An 18,450-nucleotide genomic window follows, 5' to 3' on the forward strand; every position below is an offset into this window, starting at 1 on the left:
AGATCAGCTGTCCAAACTTCCACTGCCAGCTCCCAAGCTTTCTCATATAGACACCAGAACAGCCATCCTGAATGTGTGTACTGAACATTGCAACAGCCTGTAGCCTAGTAAAGCTGTGGAACCTCTGTCCTGCTCTCACAGATCCCTGGTGACTCACAGAGCTGCTGTTCCACTGACCCAGGCACGACTCACACAACTCAAACATAGTTTGGGCAGCAAAATTCCTGAACGCCTTCTAGCAAGCATCCCAGGCTCTGCCAAGGGCTGGGACAAGAGGCTCAGTGTTCATTGCTAGCGTTCATTGCATGTTCATTGCTAGCGAGTTGCTCATCCTTGGAGGATGAGAAATAGCCAGCAAAATTATTCCGAGTGTGGGTAGGTGAACCCAGGAGCTTCTGTGCTCTGAACCATGTGTCTGACCTGCACGGTTCAGGAGAGACTTCTGTGTATGTTATGTATTTTGTAAGGATAAGGAGCGGGTAACTATGAGAATCATAGAATAGTTTGGGTTGGAAGGCACCTTGAAAGGTCTAGTCCAACCCCCTGCAACGAGAGGGACATCTTCAGCTAGGTCAGGTTGCCCAGAACCACATCCAGACCTTGAATGTCTGCAGGGATGGCACATCCACCAGCTCTCTGGGTAACCTGTGCCAGTGTTTTATCACCATCATTGTAAAAAAATCAGTGTGAGTTCCAGGTGTATTCTGACAGTCCTGTAACAGTGCTGAGAGCCAGGATCTGCTACGGCAATTGTTTGAATGGATTTGTGGCATCTTGAGGTGCACTCAGCTTCCATCATGACACAGCCATGGACAGATTATGCAGGTTAGGAGACAACCCCAGAAAGATCTGCTCTGCAGAGGGTCACCTCAGAGGTCTCTGAGCTCCCATCTGTCATAGATGGATTGCATGGTGCTGAGGCACACAAAAGCATTCTCACAAAATCCCCTGCATCTCACCAGGCTCATTAGATCTATGTCCTTGCCCTCCCTTCCCAAATGGCTGCACATGCCCCAGCATCTCCTGTGATGCTCATATTAATCCAGGTGCAACCAAGACCTGTTGCCTCAGCTGTGGGAGATCTGATAGACCTTTCTCACCAGCCCCTTTGTTCTGAAGAAGCTGATTTCCCCACCAACAGACACTTTTTCAACAAGCTCTGAAGCATCCTCCTCCAGAGGCTCTTCCTATGCACTTCTGGCACTTGGCTCTCTGACTTGGTAGTCAAGAGCTGTGGACTCCCCAGCCAAACCACAAGTGATGACCTTTAGTTGGTGAAGAGAGAGCACCTGCTTCTTTACAGCAGGGTGGCAGGCACTGGAATGCCTCTGGGAAATTTGGCTGGATATTTTATTCAAACATGAAGCTTGCCCCTGTGTGATGACAGCAATTGAGAGGTGAGACAAGTGAGTGGCGTGTGGAACACTTGTGTTTTGTTGCGATATAATTGGTAGATTATAATCGCCTGTGCCAGAGCTGGAGACATCCTGGGTTGATTTCCTGCTCCATTCATGAGCACAAGTCCCCTACTGTTTCAACTGATGGAGGAAGTGCTCTTAATTGTGTGAATCGGGATTTGCCAGTGGCGGATAATGGCCCTCTCCACAGCATTAATGTCTGGGGATGGGGTGCCTGGGCTCACGGCATGGAACACAGCAGAGCCAAGTACATCTTCGTAGCTCAGTGATGCAGAAAGACAAAGTAGCTGAAATTTCCTCCAGCGACAGAAGAGTCCTGGGTTTGACTCTGTGCTCTGCCAGAAGCGACCTCAGCAACTTCTCAGTGAAGGTGTCTGCACGATGAGGGAGATAATGAGGAAGGAAGTGGGAAGCAGTAATGATTGCTTCCTCACTTATGGAGAATCATGTCATATTTAACAGTATGTGTTAAAGTGTGTGCTATGAAGTGCATGTGACATTAGTAGGTGTGGAGGCAAGTCCTCTCTGCCTAGAAGTGTGTCTCCATGGCAGTATGTACCTGCATGCTGGTTTGTGATTTAGCATTACACACTGTGAAGTCCATCTTACGAGTTGTGCGGGCCCATTCAGATGCCCGTACAGTGGACAACTGACTTCACCTTGATGCTAAGGTGATCCCAAGACTTATTCTGCCAGGTTCCTGCAGTGGCTTGTTGCATTATCAGACCTCTCTCTGAGGGGCTTTCTGGGGTCAGACTCAAATCCAGCAAGTTGTGGCAGTAGCATATAGGCTAGGACCCCACAAAATAAATGTGGGTGCTATTGACTCCTCATTTGGATGGAATAAGGTTCTTGCTTGGCTAAGCAGATAAGCCACGTTTCTTCTGCACTAAGGTAGATGTGCCAGGCAGTCTCCATGAACCAATCTCTGTGACCAGGCAGCACCTATACAATGGTGGAGGCACACGTCTGGAAGCTGGAATAGCTCTTATTCTACATGAGGGCGGAGGGTGGCCTTCTAAATGCCAGCAGAGACCATGGGACAGCCACCACTCTGTGCTTGGCCATCCAGCCACATTTTTACCTGGTTGTCCTATATACGCCATGTGATGGCATTCAAGGTGGTCTACTCCATAACCTTCCCCAGCACTGAGGTCAGATTGAAAGGCCTGTAGTTCTCCAGATCCTCCTTCTGGCCCTTCCTATAGATGAGTGTCACATTTGCTAATTCCAGTCAACTGGGACCTCCCCAGTTAGCCAGGACTGCTGAGTTGGAGTTGTTCAGCATGAAAAATAGAAGAATCCAGGGAGGCCTTCTAGCAGCCTTCCAGTACCCAAACAGGGCACCCAAGAAACCTGGAGAGGGCCTTTGGACAAGGGCCTGTAATGTCAGGACAAGGGGAATGGCTTTAAGATGAAAGAGGGGAGATTGAGATGAGCTCTCAGGCACAAGTTCTTCCCTGTGAGGGTGCTGAGGCACTGGCACAGGGTGCCCAGGGAAGCTGTGGCTGCCCCATCCCTGGCAGTGTTCAAGGCCAGGTAGGATGGGGCTTGGAGCAACCTGCTCTAGTGGAAGGTGTCCCTGCTCGTGGCAGGGGGTTGGAACCGGATGAGCTTTGAGGTCCCTTCCAACCCAAACCAGTCTGGGTTTCTGTGACAAATGACTGAAAGTGGCTCGGTAAGCTCTTCTGCCAGCTCCCCCAGTACCCTTGGGTGGATCCCATCAAGACCCATCGACTTGCATGTCTAAGTGGTGTAGCAGGTATCTATCTGACCATTTCTCTAAGATTTCTTCCTTGAAGAAAGTCCAGCCTTCCTATACTCCTTTGTCTTCAGGACTGCCTCCCAAGAGTCTCTGTCAACCAAGCTTCTGAATGAGCCAGTCTGGTATCTGGAAGTCCAGGGTAGCAGTTCTGCTGATCCCCATCTTACTCCTCCAAGAATCAAAATCTCTATCACTTCATCATCACTGTGGCCAAGGTGGCCTTCAACCATCACCCAGAGGTCCTTCTCTATTCACAAACAACAGGTCCAGTGGGGCACCGTCCCTAGTTGGCTCTCTCACCAGCTGTGTCAGGAAGTTCCTTACACACACTCTGGAAACTTTCTAGACCGTTTCCTCTCTGCTGTATTGTATTTCCAGCAGACATCGGTCACTGGAAGCCCCTTGTGAGAACAAGGGCTGGTGATTGTGAGACTTCTCCCAGCTGCTGATGGAATATTTTGTCTGCCTCTTCATCCCGGTTGTGTCTGTAACAGACTTCTACCATGATATCTGCAAGAAGATACAGCACTTTACTACAGAGGGTTTGAAACAGAGCTTGAAGCAATCATGATTAGTACAAATGCTGCAGGTGGAGCAGGAGCAACGAATGGGGAAACCACAGTGAGAAAGAAAATTGCAAGGGCAAGGAAGTGAAGCAAAAAAGCAAAGCTAGAAGAATAGAAACAGAATAACTGTATGTACCAAAGTGCAGGCTGGAATGTGGCCGAATTACAGGAAAGGGACAGGGATGTGACAAATAACTGTGCTGGAATAAAAGGAGATTCAACTTATCTGCGTGTCACGCGTGTATCCTCACATCACAATTGAGGATACACACCTATCTCTTACCCGAGTTTTAATTTTGATCAGAAAAGTATCTCCCCGACTTCCTCTCCCTGAAGCAGAGAAGCCTCAGACCTGAGTCAGTTCACCCGGCTGGGTACATATGCGAGAGGTGTGATGTAAAGTTAGCACTGCCACATCAGGGGGACACCCGGAGAAGGTTACTGCAGGCCTGAGTCCTCACCCAAGGCAGTGAGGTGTCCCTGATCCACGACTGACAGCCCTGGGGACCCTCACACCAACCTTGGGGTCATCCCAGTGTGCATTTGGGTCTGACACCTGCACCTTTGTGCATATCATTCCACTCTAGGCTTCCCCCTCAGGTCTTCCAGTCCTGGCCTCTTCTGGGCCCTTCCTCAGGTTCAGACCCGTCGTCTGGTGCATGAGGAGTCACTGCTCACATAGCTCAAGACTATGCAGGTGTCTCTGGTCCCACATGAGCTGAGCCACCTCACCTATAACCTTAACACATTTGCTATTCAGAAATAGTACCCTGCTTCCTGATTCTGCCAAATAACGTTGCTGCACGTCTTCAGTGGGATAGATTGTTGCTCTGTCAGGAAGGCCACTTGCCAAGCAACTTGGTTTCTTGAATTGTCACCTAAAATGCAGTGCAGGCACGGCTGTCACTGGCTTCAGCCCAACGCTGCAAGCACGACCCCATCCCTTAGGGCTGATGTTTCATATGGCAGAGGGGCAAGGAGGAGACATGAAGGATGTGGGTGGCGGATAGGAGTGAGGTAATGTGGAGAGGGTGATATCATGGTATAGCCACAAGGGCTGGGTGAGGGCTTAAGAAGTAATTCATTGGAATGTGTTTAGCCCCATTTCCCTAGGAAATAAGGCTTATACAATCACTTCGGATGCATATGTGTACAATGCTGTAATAAGGGAGAGGCTGTGGCTTCAGAGTAACCCTCATGAGACACTGGAGAGTCCAGGGGAGTGATGTTGACAGTGCCTCAAGAATAGAGAAAGCTTCAGCTGGAGCCTGCACTTTATTAAACACAGGAACATATCCACCCATGACATGTACGCTTGCATGAGCCTGGGTTTCATTTGCTTTGCTTCTCGGGCAATGGCTTGTTACTGAACTTCAGTTGTGTGGTCACTTGGGCTTATGTGCGTGTGTGTAACTCACAGTTTGCGATCCCATACGTGTAGCAAAATGCTTGGTTTAGAGGTACCAGTGACTGGAAAGTAAGCATCAGCAGAAATGAAATACTGATGTATGTAACAGAATAACATCTTCTCGGTAGAGCAATGATTCCCAATTTCTTTGGCCCACCAGAGCATTGCAACCTTCAAAATTTCAGGCAAGCATCATTCACCCTTATAATGAAGCTTTTAGCTAAAAGCGTTTTTATGATACTACTTAGGTTGTGCAGCCAGCAATGATGAATTATCATACCCATTAAGTCCACAGCTTGAAACCACAACTGTAAATGTGTCTGCTTTCCCCTTATTCTGGTACTTCTGATCGAAGCTCCCTGTTATGGTCCCTCATAACAGAGCAGATTCCTGGCAGACATATTTCTAATGCACTCAGGTTATACAAACTGCTCCTTTGCAGTTTATGGTTTTACACAGTGAAAGTTTGGCATAAAAGTGAACAGTTTGTCAGGTGTCATGTATTTGGCTATGTGTGCCTTTGTGCACAGTGTTAAGAGTCTGGTGGCTGTGCTGAGATTGTTTTGTGCTGCTTGTGACAGAAGAGATAACACTCCTTTCCCCTGCCTTGATAAGTTTCCTGACATGGCAGACATCCACACTCACAAACAACTCTGGCTCTATCATTGTCTTCATCTTTCCAGCAACGGGCTAAGGACTGTTCTCCCCAGTCTATCAGAGATACTCAGGTCCCATCTGCATTTTACCTGATTTAAGGGGGTAGCTGGGATGGGTAGCATAGGAAATGCTTTTTGATTTTCAACTCTACGCGTTTCCACGTGATTGATAAAAACTAACTTCAAGACGTATGCTTATGTGTACCTGAATGCCAATGCAGAATGGAGGATTTAATCCTTCACCTTGTGTTCCTTATTCAGTCCTTTGAGCACACTGAAGAAGCCCCATGCTCATGGTGACCTACATAATCCAGAACAGTGGCTAACCACGACTGCATCTGGTGACTGCCCATGGAATCAGGGAGGTAATGCGGGAGCTGCGAGACCCCTGCTAGCACTCTGTTCCCAAGAGTGGTGTAAGTCACTTTTACCCTCTGCAAATAGACAGCCTCCTTTTATAGCACCACTTGCACAGAGCTGGGCTTGAGTGGCTCAAGAGGCCAGAAATAGATTCCTCTTTAAAAACATATTTATCACTTACCACTTGTTACTTCTTTTTTCTTATCGTGGCACTTGCATCAGGATGAATCTGGGTGAGCCTGATCCTGCAATGCTGCTGCAAACTCCAGGCCGGCTGAGTTCAGCCATAATTCTGCCTGCCCTGTGTCATGAGGCATTGCAATCAATGACTCCAAACCAAAGAAGTACATTGTGAAGGATGAGGGGGTTTTTATCAAAAGACAATGAAAAGCACCAGTGGCTGGTACCCAGACAGCAGCAGAACTTGCTGGGGAGGATGCTTTATAAATGCAAAATTAGTAACAGTAATCCTAAAACCAAAACAGAGTGAGGAAGCAGAGCCTGAGGAAGCACAGAGAAATGGCACAGCTGCCAGGAACAGACCAAATGTGGGCTGATCTAGGATAACTCTTTCCCCCAGTTTTCTCCTTCTGGCAGGACGCTGGAATCTTTGGTCTTGGGGAACGATAAGGGGACACACACCAGGATCTCATGGTGCCTGCCTGCTTTGAGGGCACAGAATAAAGCAGGGCAAGAAGACAGATGGCTGACGGGCATGCTTGGTTACAGCGTGAGATGTTTTTTCAAAGCCAGCAGTGTCATTTTGGTTACAACCAGCCTCAACACTCGAGGAAAGCCCTTGGCAGCTGGTGTCATGGTGTTGCTTGCTCCAACAGAGATGTCTGTATGTGCTCAGGACACTCAGTCTCTTCGCATTCTCAGATCCTGCCTTCAAGCTACTGGCCGCTTCAGAAATTCAGAGATGGAAGAGATGAAACAAGAGGATCACAGGCATTTATACACAAATGAGCTCCACGGGACGTTTCAGCTGGGATTTCATCCCCGTGTGCCTGGCACAACACCCTGGCTGCCTGTTCCGCTTAGCTAACACCATTTGGATCCTAACGCATACGGGTTTAAATCCTTATTGTTAACCTCCCCGCATCCCGACACAGATGACACCTGTGGCCGTGGCCGGGATTCCGGCGTGTCTCAGGTACGGAGCACGGCGGCAGCAGCTTTCTACAGCTCCCCACTTGCGGAAAACCCACCTCGTGCCTCAGTTTACCCCCTTTGCTGACAACGGGGGGGGGCGGGCTGGCTGCAACCCCTCACCCATCTCCTGCCCGCCCGGGCCTTGTGGGGCGGCTGGGACAAGGGACCACAACCCCCTTCCAACGCCGCCGAGGGGCCCGGCAGCGGGGGCCGAGCGGCGTGCGGCCCGGGGAGGAGCCCGCCCCGGGGCGGGGGTCGGGCCGGGGGTGGAGCCGCGGGCTGGCGGGTCGAGGTGAGGGGGAGCCCTCCCCTTTCCTTCCCGAGTGAGCCGGAGACGGGGAAGGCGCCTCCGCAACTCCTCCTGCCCCGCCGCTGCCACCCGCCCGCCCGCCCGCCCGCAGCATGGTAAGCGCGCCCGCCCGCCCGCCCCGCGGGAAGTTTGCCGGCCCCGGCCCCGCTCCCCTGCCCGGCCGCGCTCACCGCCCCCCGCTCCCTTCTCTTTGCAGATCTGGAAAACTCTGCCGCTGCTCTGCGCCCTGCTGGCCGCCGCCCGCCTGCGAGCCGAGGTATGCGCGGGGCCCCGCCGCGGACGGGACGGGCTTTGGGGACAGCGGGGGTCTCCTTCTGGAGCTTTCCACCGCGCCCACCTCCGGGCGGCACCGCGGAGCGGGGAGGGGGGAGCCGGTGGAGCGGGGAAAGTAGCGGCCGGGGCGGGGAGGGAAGTTGTGGGTCCCTCCGTTGGGGCGAGGGGAAGGGGCCGGACCCCCCCATTCTTTCCTTCCTTCCTTCCCCCCCCGGCCTGCGGTCCCCTGGGCAGCCGCTTTCCCCTCCCTCCCGCTCCTTCTTTCTGTTTTTCCCTTCTTTTACTGCAATGACATTGAAAACCATTGAAAGCCCCCAACTCGCAACACCCCCCCCCCCCCCGCTCTGTTGACAGAGAATAAACGGTGCCTGAATTCCTGGTTGCGGCGGCCTCCGAAAAAGTGAGGTCAGAAACAAAATATTTAGTAATTACGGCAGGGGAAATGTGGAAGTGATTTGAGGAAAATGAACTCAAGCTGGGCTGGGGAGGGAGCCCGAGCCTGCCTGCGGGGGAAAGCGGTCCCACTCGTCCTCCCCGCCTGCCTTTTTTCTCCCTACATGTTTCTCCCAGATGGTGAGACCCACCCTAGAGCATCACAGTTTGGCTCTGCACGGGGAAAAAAATGCATAAACACATCTGATTTCCTCCTTACGCTTACCTCTGTCTCTGCCTCCCACCCGTGGACCGCGCTGCCCGGGTTGTGGCAAAGAGGGGGGTTGGGGTGAAGCCCGTCACTGTTGCTCTGTCCCCATAAGCAAAGCTCATCGGAGAACTCCCCACAGCTGCCAGCCAGTTGCTGAAGGGATGAACACTGTGAACGCTGGGGTGTGTGAGGGGTAGAGGTGGGACAGGGCAGGTGAGAGGTACCAATGTTAAGCTGTAGCTACAGTCACAGCTATTGTGAAAGCCAAGAGGGTGGAAGTGAGCTGCGGTATGGGCTGGCATTTCACATCTGCCTCTACATGATAATATTGTAATGTGCTTTCTTCCCAAGGCGTGACATACTTACGCAGTCAGCATTTCCATGCATCCTCTCCAGCACTGTCCTGAAAACGCTACATCAGTTTTGTTAATTTTCTTAGGGACCCTAAATAAGCCTTAACCAGTTCTGGTCAATATACAGCAAAACCTCTGTAGGAAGGAAGGGCGCAGCAGTACATCCCTAAAATACATGATAGTATCAGCGAAGCAAGTGATGGCGCTCATCTGAATAAACCATGTTGGAGTCAATAGACTAGAGAAACTTAGCCCTTGATTTCTGATTTCACTAGTGCCACAACGTTATGTTAATGGTCAAAGTGCTAAATCCTGGTTTTTGCCTAATGTAACTCTAATTTGGAGTGCCTGGATGGCTTTCCAGGTGTAAGTACCGTCATGTCTCCCTGCCTCCTCTGCAAACTGGAAGTAAGAAAAATGTACAGCCATCAGTGTTCAAAACGTGGTTCTACAGGCCAGTTCATGCTGGTTAAATGAATGATTTGACTGTTCACAGGGGTAATGGTCCCAGTGTCAAACAGTGAATGTTTTGGTTCGGTTCCAGTCTAAGTTCAGCAAAACTTGATAGTGATGGCTGAGGTTTGGGTCTGGTTTCAGGGGAAGTTGACACCTCAGACAACTTTTGACCCTGATTCAGTTTGATTCCTTGTTGCCATTAGCTGCCAAGTGGTGAACATCAGTTTACAGGCAGTATCCCACCCTCTGGGGTATCCACACCTTCTAGGAAGTGGGCTGTGCTTGAAGATGTGCTGTTTGCTAATTCAGAGACCGCTTTGATGGTGGCCCCTTTCTAAATGTTTCTTATTACCACTCTCTGCATCACTGGCATTTAGTAAGATTAGTGTGGCATTTCCCTGTGGTTTTCCCTCTTCCAGATTTTGGAAGTGATAACCTCTCTCTTTCTTCTGTTTCTGCTGCAGTTTGCACTTTGTGCCTTTCAGTATGTTCAGAATATTAACACTGAGCCTTGAGCTTCTAATCCTTTTGTCGGCTGAAGTACATCTGAACTGTACTGGGGGTTTTTGTACAACACATTTCTACAACGTTGTTAGGTGCATAATTAGAGCCTTGAAAGAAAGAAAGCAATTGCTTCAGTAAATGTTCCTGGCATGACTTTGTGCAGACTGGAAAATCTGAGACGTGCCAAAACTTGGGAGCTTTTCTTGGCCTGGTTCGGTAATAGTCACAAGAGCAATAGACGGTGAACTGTACTCCTCGGATGGAAGCCAGCCCCAGGTTCAGACAGCCCTTTTTTATCTCTTTCTTCCTGGGTCACACTGTCAATGAGGCAACCATTCACTCATATTAATGGGGATGCTACAGAGGTGAGGTTGCTTGTGTTCTCAGCTAGGGCTTCCAGAAGCAGATGGAGTGATTCAGGGGAAGCATCCATCACTACAGGGGGAAAGGGAGCAGCTCAAAATGTCTGATGAATGTATTAAAAGTTAATCAGTTGTTTGCATCCTGATGGAGTAAGTTTCCTAGTTAACAGTGGAGGGGAGTCCTGTGGCTGTTTGACCATGTCCATGAGGTCTGAAGGGGGGTGTGCAGGAGCACTGGAGGTACCACTGCAATTAGACCAGCATCCTTGCATGTCCCACTGGGTTCCTTATTTCAAAATAAGAGCGTGGGTTTTTCTTCTTCCATTTTAGCTTCAACCTGAGTCGGAATCATCAAGGAAGTTATTTTCACCATGAATTTCAGATGCTAGCAAAGAGGTTTGTGCCAGTATGAATATGTTGGTGCACGCTGTGGACAGAAGTCTTTCCCTGAATCCAGCCTTGCCAAGGGGAGTGGTCAGTGCCTTGGCTTGCCCTCTACTCCTTGTGAGTTTTCTCACTGTTCGAATTAATCTCTGGCACCTGTAGCTGTTCTCCTGAAATATCCTTAACCCATTTCTGGCCAAACAAGCCAGCCTTTGTAAAAAGTTATGTAGGCAGTTTTGGCTAAAAGGGGCTAGAGAACAGCTAGAGTTTTGTTTGCTTAACTCGCCTGAGCGCTTCCTCTAGATGGAACTTGTCTGCTTTTGCATGTAGGGAGGGCAGCACTTTACCCTTTCCAAGACTTGTACCCCTTCTGCCAGCAGAGTACTTGCGTGCCCCAGGAGAGATGGAGCTGGGAGTTCAGCTGGTCTTCATAAAGCCTGGTGGGCTTCCTCCCACCAGTTGGGCTGTTCGCACAGGCTGGCCAGGATTGTCAGCTTGCTTTGGTTAAACTTTTCCCATGTTCTTGCAACTCCGAACTGCTGTCTTAAATGAAACTGAATAAATTAAAGTTGACATCCTGATGTAACTGCATAGCTGCATTTGGCCCTGAAGCCATCAGTTTAAGACGGGTCCCTTTGCCTTTGAAATTTATCGATGGAGACTTTGTAGATGGCTCAGTCCTCCTCTCACTGGTATTTTGTGCATGGCAGTGGAAAGAAAAGACTGTGTGGTGCCAGTTGTGTGGGTAACTTGGGCAGGTTTTATTATGCACTGGCTTTGTGCAGTAAACCCCAACAGTCACGTGTAACCCACTAATGTAATAAAGCCAGCTTCCCAGATCTAGTCTAGCAGGCACATCTTCAGTGGAAGGAAAAACTGCATCATTTTTCTCCTTGAGCTGTTTTTGGAGTGATAGGCATCTTCCTCCTTAAATCCTGCACTGGAGTGCCAGACCAGGCGTTGCTAGAGTTGTGTCTCAAGGCGATAAGAGTATTTTAAATGGGGAAACAGGGAAAAAATGACTCTACCCAGGGCACCCAGCAAAAGCTCATCTGTGCAAAGCCTGTTTTTCAAAGCATATGCTGTACCATCGGGCAGCTGCAGATAGCCCTGGATCAGTGTCTGGGAGATGAACCAAGCAGTTTTGTCCGAGGCATCTCAGTTGAGGCTGAAGGCGCTGGCCCGATGCCATGTGTATGAGTGCTTGAACAACCTCCCTGGCTGTTTGGAGGGGACCATAACCCCCAAGCAGCAGCAAGTGTGGCAGCATCTCTGGAGCAGAAGGGGTGTCACGTAGCACATACATGTGCGTGGCACCCTGATGCTGCTCCTGCGGTGGAGCTGCTGTTGGATCCGAGCTGCTCTGTGCAAGCGTACTTTAACTGAGTGAATGACTTTATCTGCCAGAGTGCACATTCCTTGCCAGTAATTAACAGGGGGCTGCTGCGGGGGGCTGCCTGGGGGGCAGCTCCTCTCCCAGCACAGGAGGATAGGGCTGCCTGAGCGTCTCCTTTTGCATTTTCAAGCTGCTGTTATTGGTACAGCTGCTTACCCATCAGGAGGCACTGGAGCACCTTTGATCTTTCTTGTGTGGTGTTACATGAGCTGGGGAATGTTTCTCTTTGTACAGAAGAGAGTTTGTCACAAATCTCAGCCAGATGTGTCTTTCTGGGCTTATGAGACTCCTTTCAACCAGGCTGTGTTTCTGCCGCATATCCTATGAGCTAGATGAGATCGGTTCCCAGAAATGCCTTCTTTAGCTGGGTTGCATCTATCTCGCAGGAGGGTCGGCTTCTGCTGTAGTGTGATATCTAAGCTAATCTGTGCATAACCAGGGTTGTCTCTTGAGTACAGCAAAAGAAAAGAGCAGACTGCTGTGCTGTGAAGCACGCTTCCTTCCAGAGCTGCGTCTGAGTGGCAGGCATGGGGTTATATACATCCAGACCTTCCCAGAGGCTGTAGATTTTGCCATAGCTAGTGTACTTGGGTGTGAGCTTGTAGGAGCAGCGGTTTGTTTGCTCTTGGCTCTGAGCGCAATTCAGGCATTGCAGCGGTAAATTAACAAATGGCTTATAGGCAAACCTGTAGGCTTCGGCACTGTAGTAAAGCACAGATAACTGTCGTGACTGCATGGCGTTTTCTTACTGCTTGCTTTCAAGTGTGCTCCAGTTCTGAGCTTGAAGACACCAGCCAGCAGTAAGGGGTGACTGTGTCCCTTCTCTGCCGTGCAAACCATCAACCTCCAAGTGAAGTTTACAGAGTTCCTGTGAAATCTTACTATCTACTCTATGCCTTGGCTCTCTTACTTATTCCATTGTCTCTCTCAGTTTTGACACTGGGCCTGTGGTTGCTTGGGGAATGGATTAGATGTGGGCTGCCTGGGGGAGATGAAGAAAAGCAAGCTCACGCTCCAGTCTGCATGCGTGGGATTTCTTGAGATACCCGCATCTTGTTTGGAGTGCATCAAGGGGTCCATAACCTGGAAACGATTTGGAGGCTCCTCTTGGACCAACACAGTTGGGGTGGGTGACTAGGGAGGGATTTGGTATCTCCAGCTCAGCTGTAGGTGGATCCCACGTTTCCACTGTTTGACAGTTAAGCAAATATTTTGGCAGAAGAAACTAAACATTGCTTGAAGACTGGGATCTGGTTTTTGTCATACTGGGGAGAGCGTGCCAGTTCTGCTGTGCTTCTGAGGAAGATAGCCATTGCACCAGGAAAACCAGGAGGTTGACAAGAAAAACTTGTTGGAACCCATCTCATTCATCTCTGTATGAGCATTGCAGGGTGGCTCTCTGTACAGTGTTCCCCTTGGCTGTACCCTGTCAATTGCTGTCCCAGAGATGCACCTCTAACCACTTTCTCTATTGTACACTATGTAAGGAATCCCAGAGTAACCAGCTTTTCTTGTTCCTTCTCCTTTATCCATCCCTCATTTAGCTCTGCAGCTTTATTACACTGCAGAGAAGCTGTAAGCATATGGATTTGCATTTGTTTGGGTTTTTTTTCCTCTTGATTGTATCTCTGTAGAGGGTCTCACAATGCAAAGAGCACCAAACCAGCTTGAAGGAACAATGGAGAGAAACAGATAAAACCACCAAGGCAAAGCAGCTGAGTTTCATTGATAGGAGAGGATTTGCACACCTTGTGCTCCAAGTGTGGAAGGACCAGTTGGACAGTTGTCACCCAACACCCTGGTTGTCCCTAGCCAATACGTGTTCTTTCTGATGCCATCCCTGATTCTTGCTCAGAGTCCTGAGATAGCATCGAGAGGCCTTGGGAATGTGGATGCTGGTGGAGCTTTTCATGCTTGATCAGTTTTCCCCCACAATGAAAGTTTTCAGGAAACAGTGGTAGCTTCCAAGATTGTCTGTTAGCCATAGTCAATGTCTTTGTGTCTTTATCTGTGAGGAGACCTAGAGAGGCAGTGGAAGGACTTGCTGCAGAGCTACCTGTGGCAGGAGTAAGACTCAAACAGTCTTCTCAAATCTTTCACATCAAGGGAGAAGAGGATGTTAGAATCTTGGATAAGAGAAGCAAGGGCAGGGGGACAGCAGTGGGCTGGCAAAGGTACCTGCCTCTGCTGGAGAGATGTACTGGTGAACCTTGTCTTAATGCAGGAGCCCATGAGTTGAGTGCCCCTGCCTGCTCTTTCCTCCTCATCCTGCTGCCAGAGCAAGGTAATTCGAGGCTTGAGCAATAGAACAAGAAGTTTCTGTCCATCCACCGGGACAGACGGAAGTGGGAGCGTTCAGCAGGTGCTGGCCAGTGTCCAGGTTGGCCTCCAGCTCCGTGCTGTGTGGGTACAGTTCTGACAGCAGAGTCTGCTGCCATTCTCCCAGTGGTGGAATAATGGAGGGCAGTGCTGGGGTTGGGTGGGCTGGACTCCGTGCTAGAGTGGCCCCTGCTATTTAAGTGCTCGTAATCTTAACCCAAAGCCAAGAGCTTTCCTTCTGCATGATGTAACTCTTTGCATATGTACTTCTTGCAGCTCTGGGACTTTCTTTTCCCTCCTGTGTTTTGGCCACTTTTTCATGTTTATGTTTGAGGAAGCTTAAGTATGAGGGATTGGAATTGTCTTGAATGGAGGAAGCGGTTTCCTAGGGGAATTTTTGCTATGTCTGGATTGTTTCGTTGTCTGGGTGAGTAAAATTCCTCAGGGATAACCAAAAGGGTTGTGACCCAGCTCCGGTCTGCAGCTTGTGCATTCAGACGCAGGGCTCTGGAAGATTAAGGTGGCAGGGGGCCAAGCATTCACGGTGAAGGCATTGCCTTCAGCTTGGCAGAAAAGCTGTGATATTCCTCTCTGAGGACAGCGAGTTTGCTCTGTGTGATGCAAGCTCTGGGGTATTCCAGCCTGCTTTTCTTCAGGCAGTAGTCCCCTTCTCCAGTTGCCCTGTGGACAGAGGATGGAAAAGTCAGGTTGCAACAGAGGCTCCGTTTCTCTTGTCCTCAGGACTCGGACCTAGACTTTCAGGAGGGCAAGAGGCATGTCCTCAGGCCTTTGTTCACCTGAGATGCGTATGCGGGAAGATGTGCCCACACTTGCAGGATGATTCTGCAGCCCGTGTATTTTGCCACGCTTTTCACTGGGGCTAATGGTAAACATGATGATGCTTTTCCAGGTCGTTCAGAGCATTTCCCTTTAGAAAGACAGGCTGGTTCTTCTGCAGGATATCTCTGCATGCCCTAGGATTAATAGCTGCTTGTACAAACCGTAGCCATTAGTGTCTTGTCATATCTAGTTTTACACATCCGCAATAAATGATGCCGTCTTCTTGTTCTGTGAAAAATGATACCATGCTCTGGAGTATCTCAGCGTCAATAGGTTTATCTTCATGGTCCTGTCCTATGAGCAAGTAGACCATTAATCTTTTTATTCTGTCCCAACGGTCCTAATTCCATGTCCACATTCAATGGTAACCAATGCCTCCCCCATACACTTATCTCCACCGTGTGCACACAGTTAGTTTATGGCATCCCTCAGGTCTGTGCTTAACCCCCCTCTTTTAATCTCCTTGTAGCTCACTTCCTCTGTCTCAGCAGAGCATTTTTCCCTGGCTGCCTAAAGAAATGGAGCCTTATGTTCTTTTATTCTCCGTTGGTGTGTTTGAACCTCCTCAAATAACTTGTAAACCCAACAGCCAGTTTCCACCATGTTTAGCAGGGTATATTTATTTCCTACAAGATACTATTAAGTTCTGTAAAAATAGACACTGGGGTAGTTACTGCCCTACCTGAGGGAGAAGCTCCAGGGTGTGATCAGCTTTTACTACAGACCAGAGAAGTGTTTTATGAGTATTCCCTTTGTAGTTCGTACCTTCATAGTCACCACATGCGATCAGCTTCAAGACGGGAATCTGTGGGAAGCAGCTTGTAGAATAGTTTGTTGTTGCTTGGCTTTGTACTTTACAGCTTGTCGTGCCCTCTGTGATGTTCAGACCTGTGTGCAGGCCCCCGGAAGGTGTCGTGGAGGAAACTGAGCCAAAGCATGGTTAATTATGGGGCACAAAACAGTTTGTTTTACCTTGTGTGCACGTACACACACAGAGTCACCTTACTCAGCCCTGTTAGGGAGCACTTGCCAGTAACTCCTGCAGCCTAGGCCTGCAATGGGGAAGTGGAGAATGCAGCAAAACTTGGGGTCAGTGGGTGTTCTGGATCCTACTGGGTAAGTGTTGAATCTCACTGTGGTACATGAGGAGCCTGAAAGCACACAGTGTCAGTGTGGTGCCTGGGCTGTTCCTAACCTGGTGCACGTGAAAACCAAAAGAGATGGAAGAACAGCTGGGTGCTAATTCCTCCTCACAAATCGCTGCCAAGCTCTTCTGCAGTGCAGGAGCACACATCCAGATGCTGGGGTCAGGCCATCCTGGCTGCAGATCCAAGGTCAGTAGGAAACCAGTGTTAGAGACAACTGTTGGGGGTTTTGGTCGTTAGTTATTTGTGGTGGGGCTTTGGCAGGATGGAGGGACTAAAGAGAACTCTGAGCATGTGTGGTTCAAACACTGTCAGAGCCTGCAGGTATCAAGAAAATGCAAACAGACTCTTCTCTCCAGACTTCTTTGTTCTCACCCTTAGTATCATGCCATGATTTGTATGTAGGCTTTAGGCAAGGCACCCAGTTCCTCTAAACTGTGGTGTGCACATCTGTAAAGTAAGGATAATGATGGTGCTGTGCCTCTCAGAAGGGGTTATGAAACTGAATGCTTTCCTGATATGAAAAGTTTAAAGGCTTCTCCTGTAGAAGGTGCAGCAGGCATTGCAGAGGGTCATTATTCTTATCAACAATGATAACAGAAGTAAGGAAAAGGGAGATAAAATATGGGCCAGAATTGCTGTGTGATGCAGCAGTTTCTTGCCAGGCAGTAAAAAGGTACCAAAAAAGGGCTTGTACAGGACACGTTTAAGATTTGAGATGATGGCCCACAGATGGGAAGGAAGAGATGGTTGAATGTTTTTATGGAGCCCGAGGAAGAGAGAAGGTGCAAGATTGGAGAGCTGGGGTGTCTCTCTGTGGGGATTGCGTTTCTGGGGTGTGTTTGCTTTCAGGAGGAAGCAGCAAGCGTCTCTCTGGTCCTTTGTATCTCGGAGGAGGCACAGTGGAGATATGTGCGGTAAGGGGAGCACATGACATCGTGGCAGTGTAGATTTCCTTGTGAGCTATATGATCTACTTAAGTAGAGGATATTACATGGGACATAGTCACTTGCTTTTCTGACAGAGGTCTGCCAGAGGTTGACAGGGGGAAGAAGATGGGTTAGTGATTTCCATTGGTTGTCATGGTAACTAATGGAAATCACTTTTGTGTGTGTCTCTGTCGTATATGAAGATGTTTGTTACAACAACCAGGAAGCATTCTCTCTCTCCCCACCTTTTTTTCCCCTTTATTACAGTTTAACTGCTGACTTTTGGAATTAGTGCATTGTTACCAGATATAGGGAGGTTATATAGATATTTTTGAATGCTGTGAAGTATGTAGTGGGGCTAAGCATCTGGAGGCCTTCTGTAAGGCACCTGCCCGAACATATTCTCACCAAGAGACCTAAAAGTAGGTGCCCATGTTGTCAGGTAGCCTGAGTGTACTGTTTTTCCTGTAAATGGTAAGCAGATGGTTAAGTTACTCTGAAAAAGTTCAAGTTTGATGGAAGGAGGATGTTAATGTCAGGTTATCAGCTAATGAGTTGTCAGGCTTACTGACATAGTGACAGTAAAGAGCTTGGAGAAGTTCAGAATAGATGTGTGGGTGAGACACAGTGTATTATTACTATTTCATGTAAACATCAGCCTGTCTTATCACTAGAAATATGGCTAACAACTCCACTGACACCAAAAGGTGCAGCTTTCCCTACAGATTAGTAGATGGTGAGGCCAGAAGGAGCTATTGTGCTTTACTTTTGCCCTCTTGCATAATACAGCCTATATTTCCAGCTTTTTCTAACATGTAGTGTTGATAAAAGCAAATGGAAGATACCAGTGCATTTGGTATGTTGCTGCAGTGGTTAATTACCCACATGCTGTTACACCTCATTTCTGTCTTGCATTTGTCTATAGTTTTGATCTGTGACCTCCAGATGCTGAATCTTGTGTTTAATCCACTCAACAGAAGAGGCCTTTAGTACCACATCTGTGCCCCTCCATTGTAACTGTGGCCTGCAACAAGGTCCACTCCCAGTCTTTGGCAAACTAAACAGTCTGACCTCCTCAAACCATGCCCTGGTAAGGTATATCTCCTAATCCCTTGCTCAGTACTGGGTCCCCACACATTGCATTTCCATTCCCGGTCTGTTAGTGCTCCCTTACCACGTAATGACAGGGCATCCCCAAGTGCTGTCAC

General features: G+C 49.0%; 1 protein-coding gene across 1 annotated transcript in view; it reads left to right on the plus strand.

Moving 5' to 3' along the window:
• Positions 1-7,561: 7,561 nt before the first annotated feature.
• FSTL1 (follistatin like 1) overlaps positions 7,562-18,450 on the plus strand; it is a 51,091-nt gene continuing 40,202 nt past the window's right edge. The window contains exons 1-2 of the mRNA XM_061454232.1: positions 7,562-7,733; positions 7,835-7,894. Coding sequence (XP_061310216.1) covers positions 7,731-7,733; positions 7,835-7,894 — 63 coding nt within the window. The 5' untranslated portion in view covers positions 7,562-7,730. The remainder of the gene's footprint in view (positions 7,734-7,834; positions 7,895-18,450) is intronic.

This window comes from Pezoporus flaviventris, unplaced genomic scaffold (assembly GCF_033815535.1).
Source record: "Pezoporus flaviventris isolate CSIRO_AGI_PZ_B2104156 unplaced genomic scaffold, CSIRO_AGI_Pfla_v1 ptg000015l, whole genome shotgun sequence".
Lineage (NCBI taxonomy): Eukaryota > Metazoa > Chordata > Aves > Psittaciformes > Psittacidae > Pezoporus > Pezoporus flaviventris.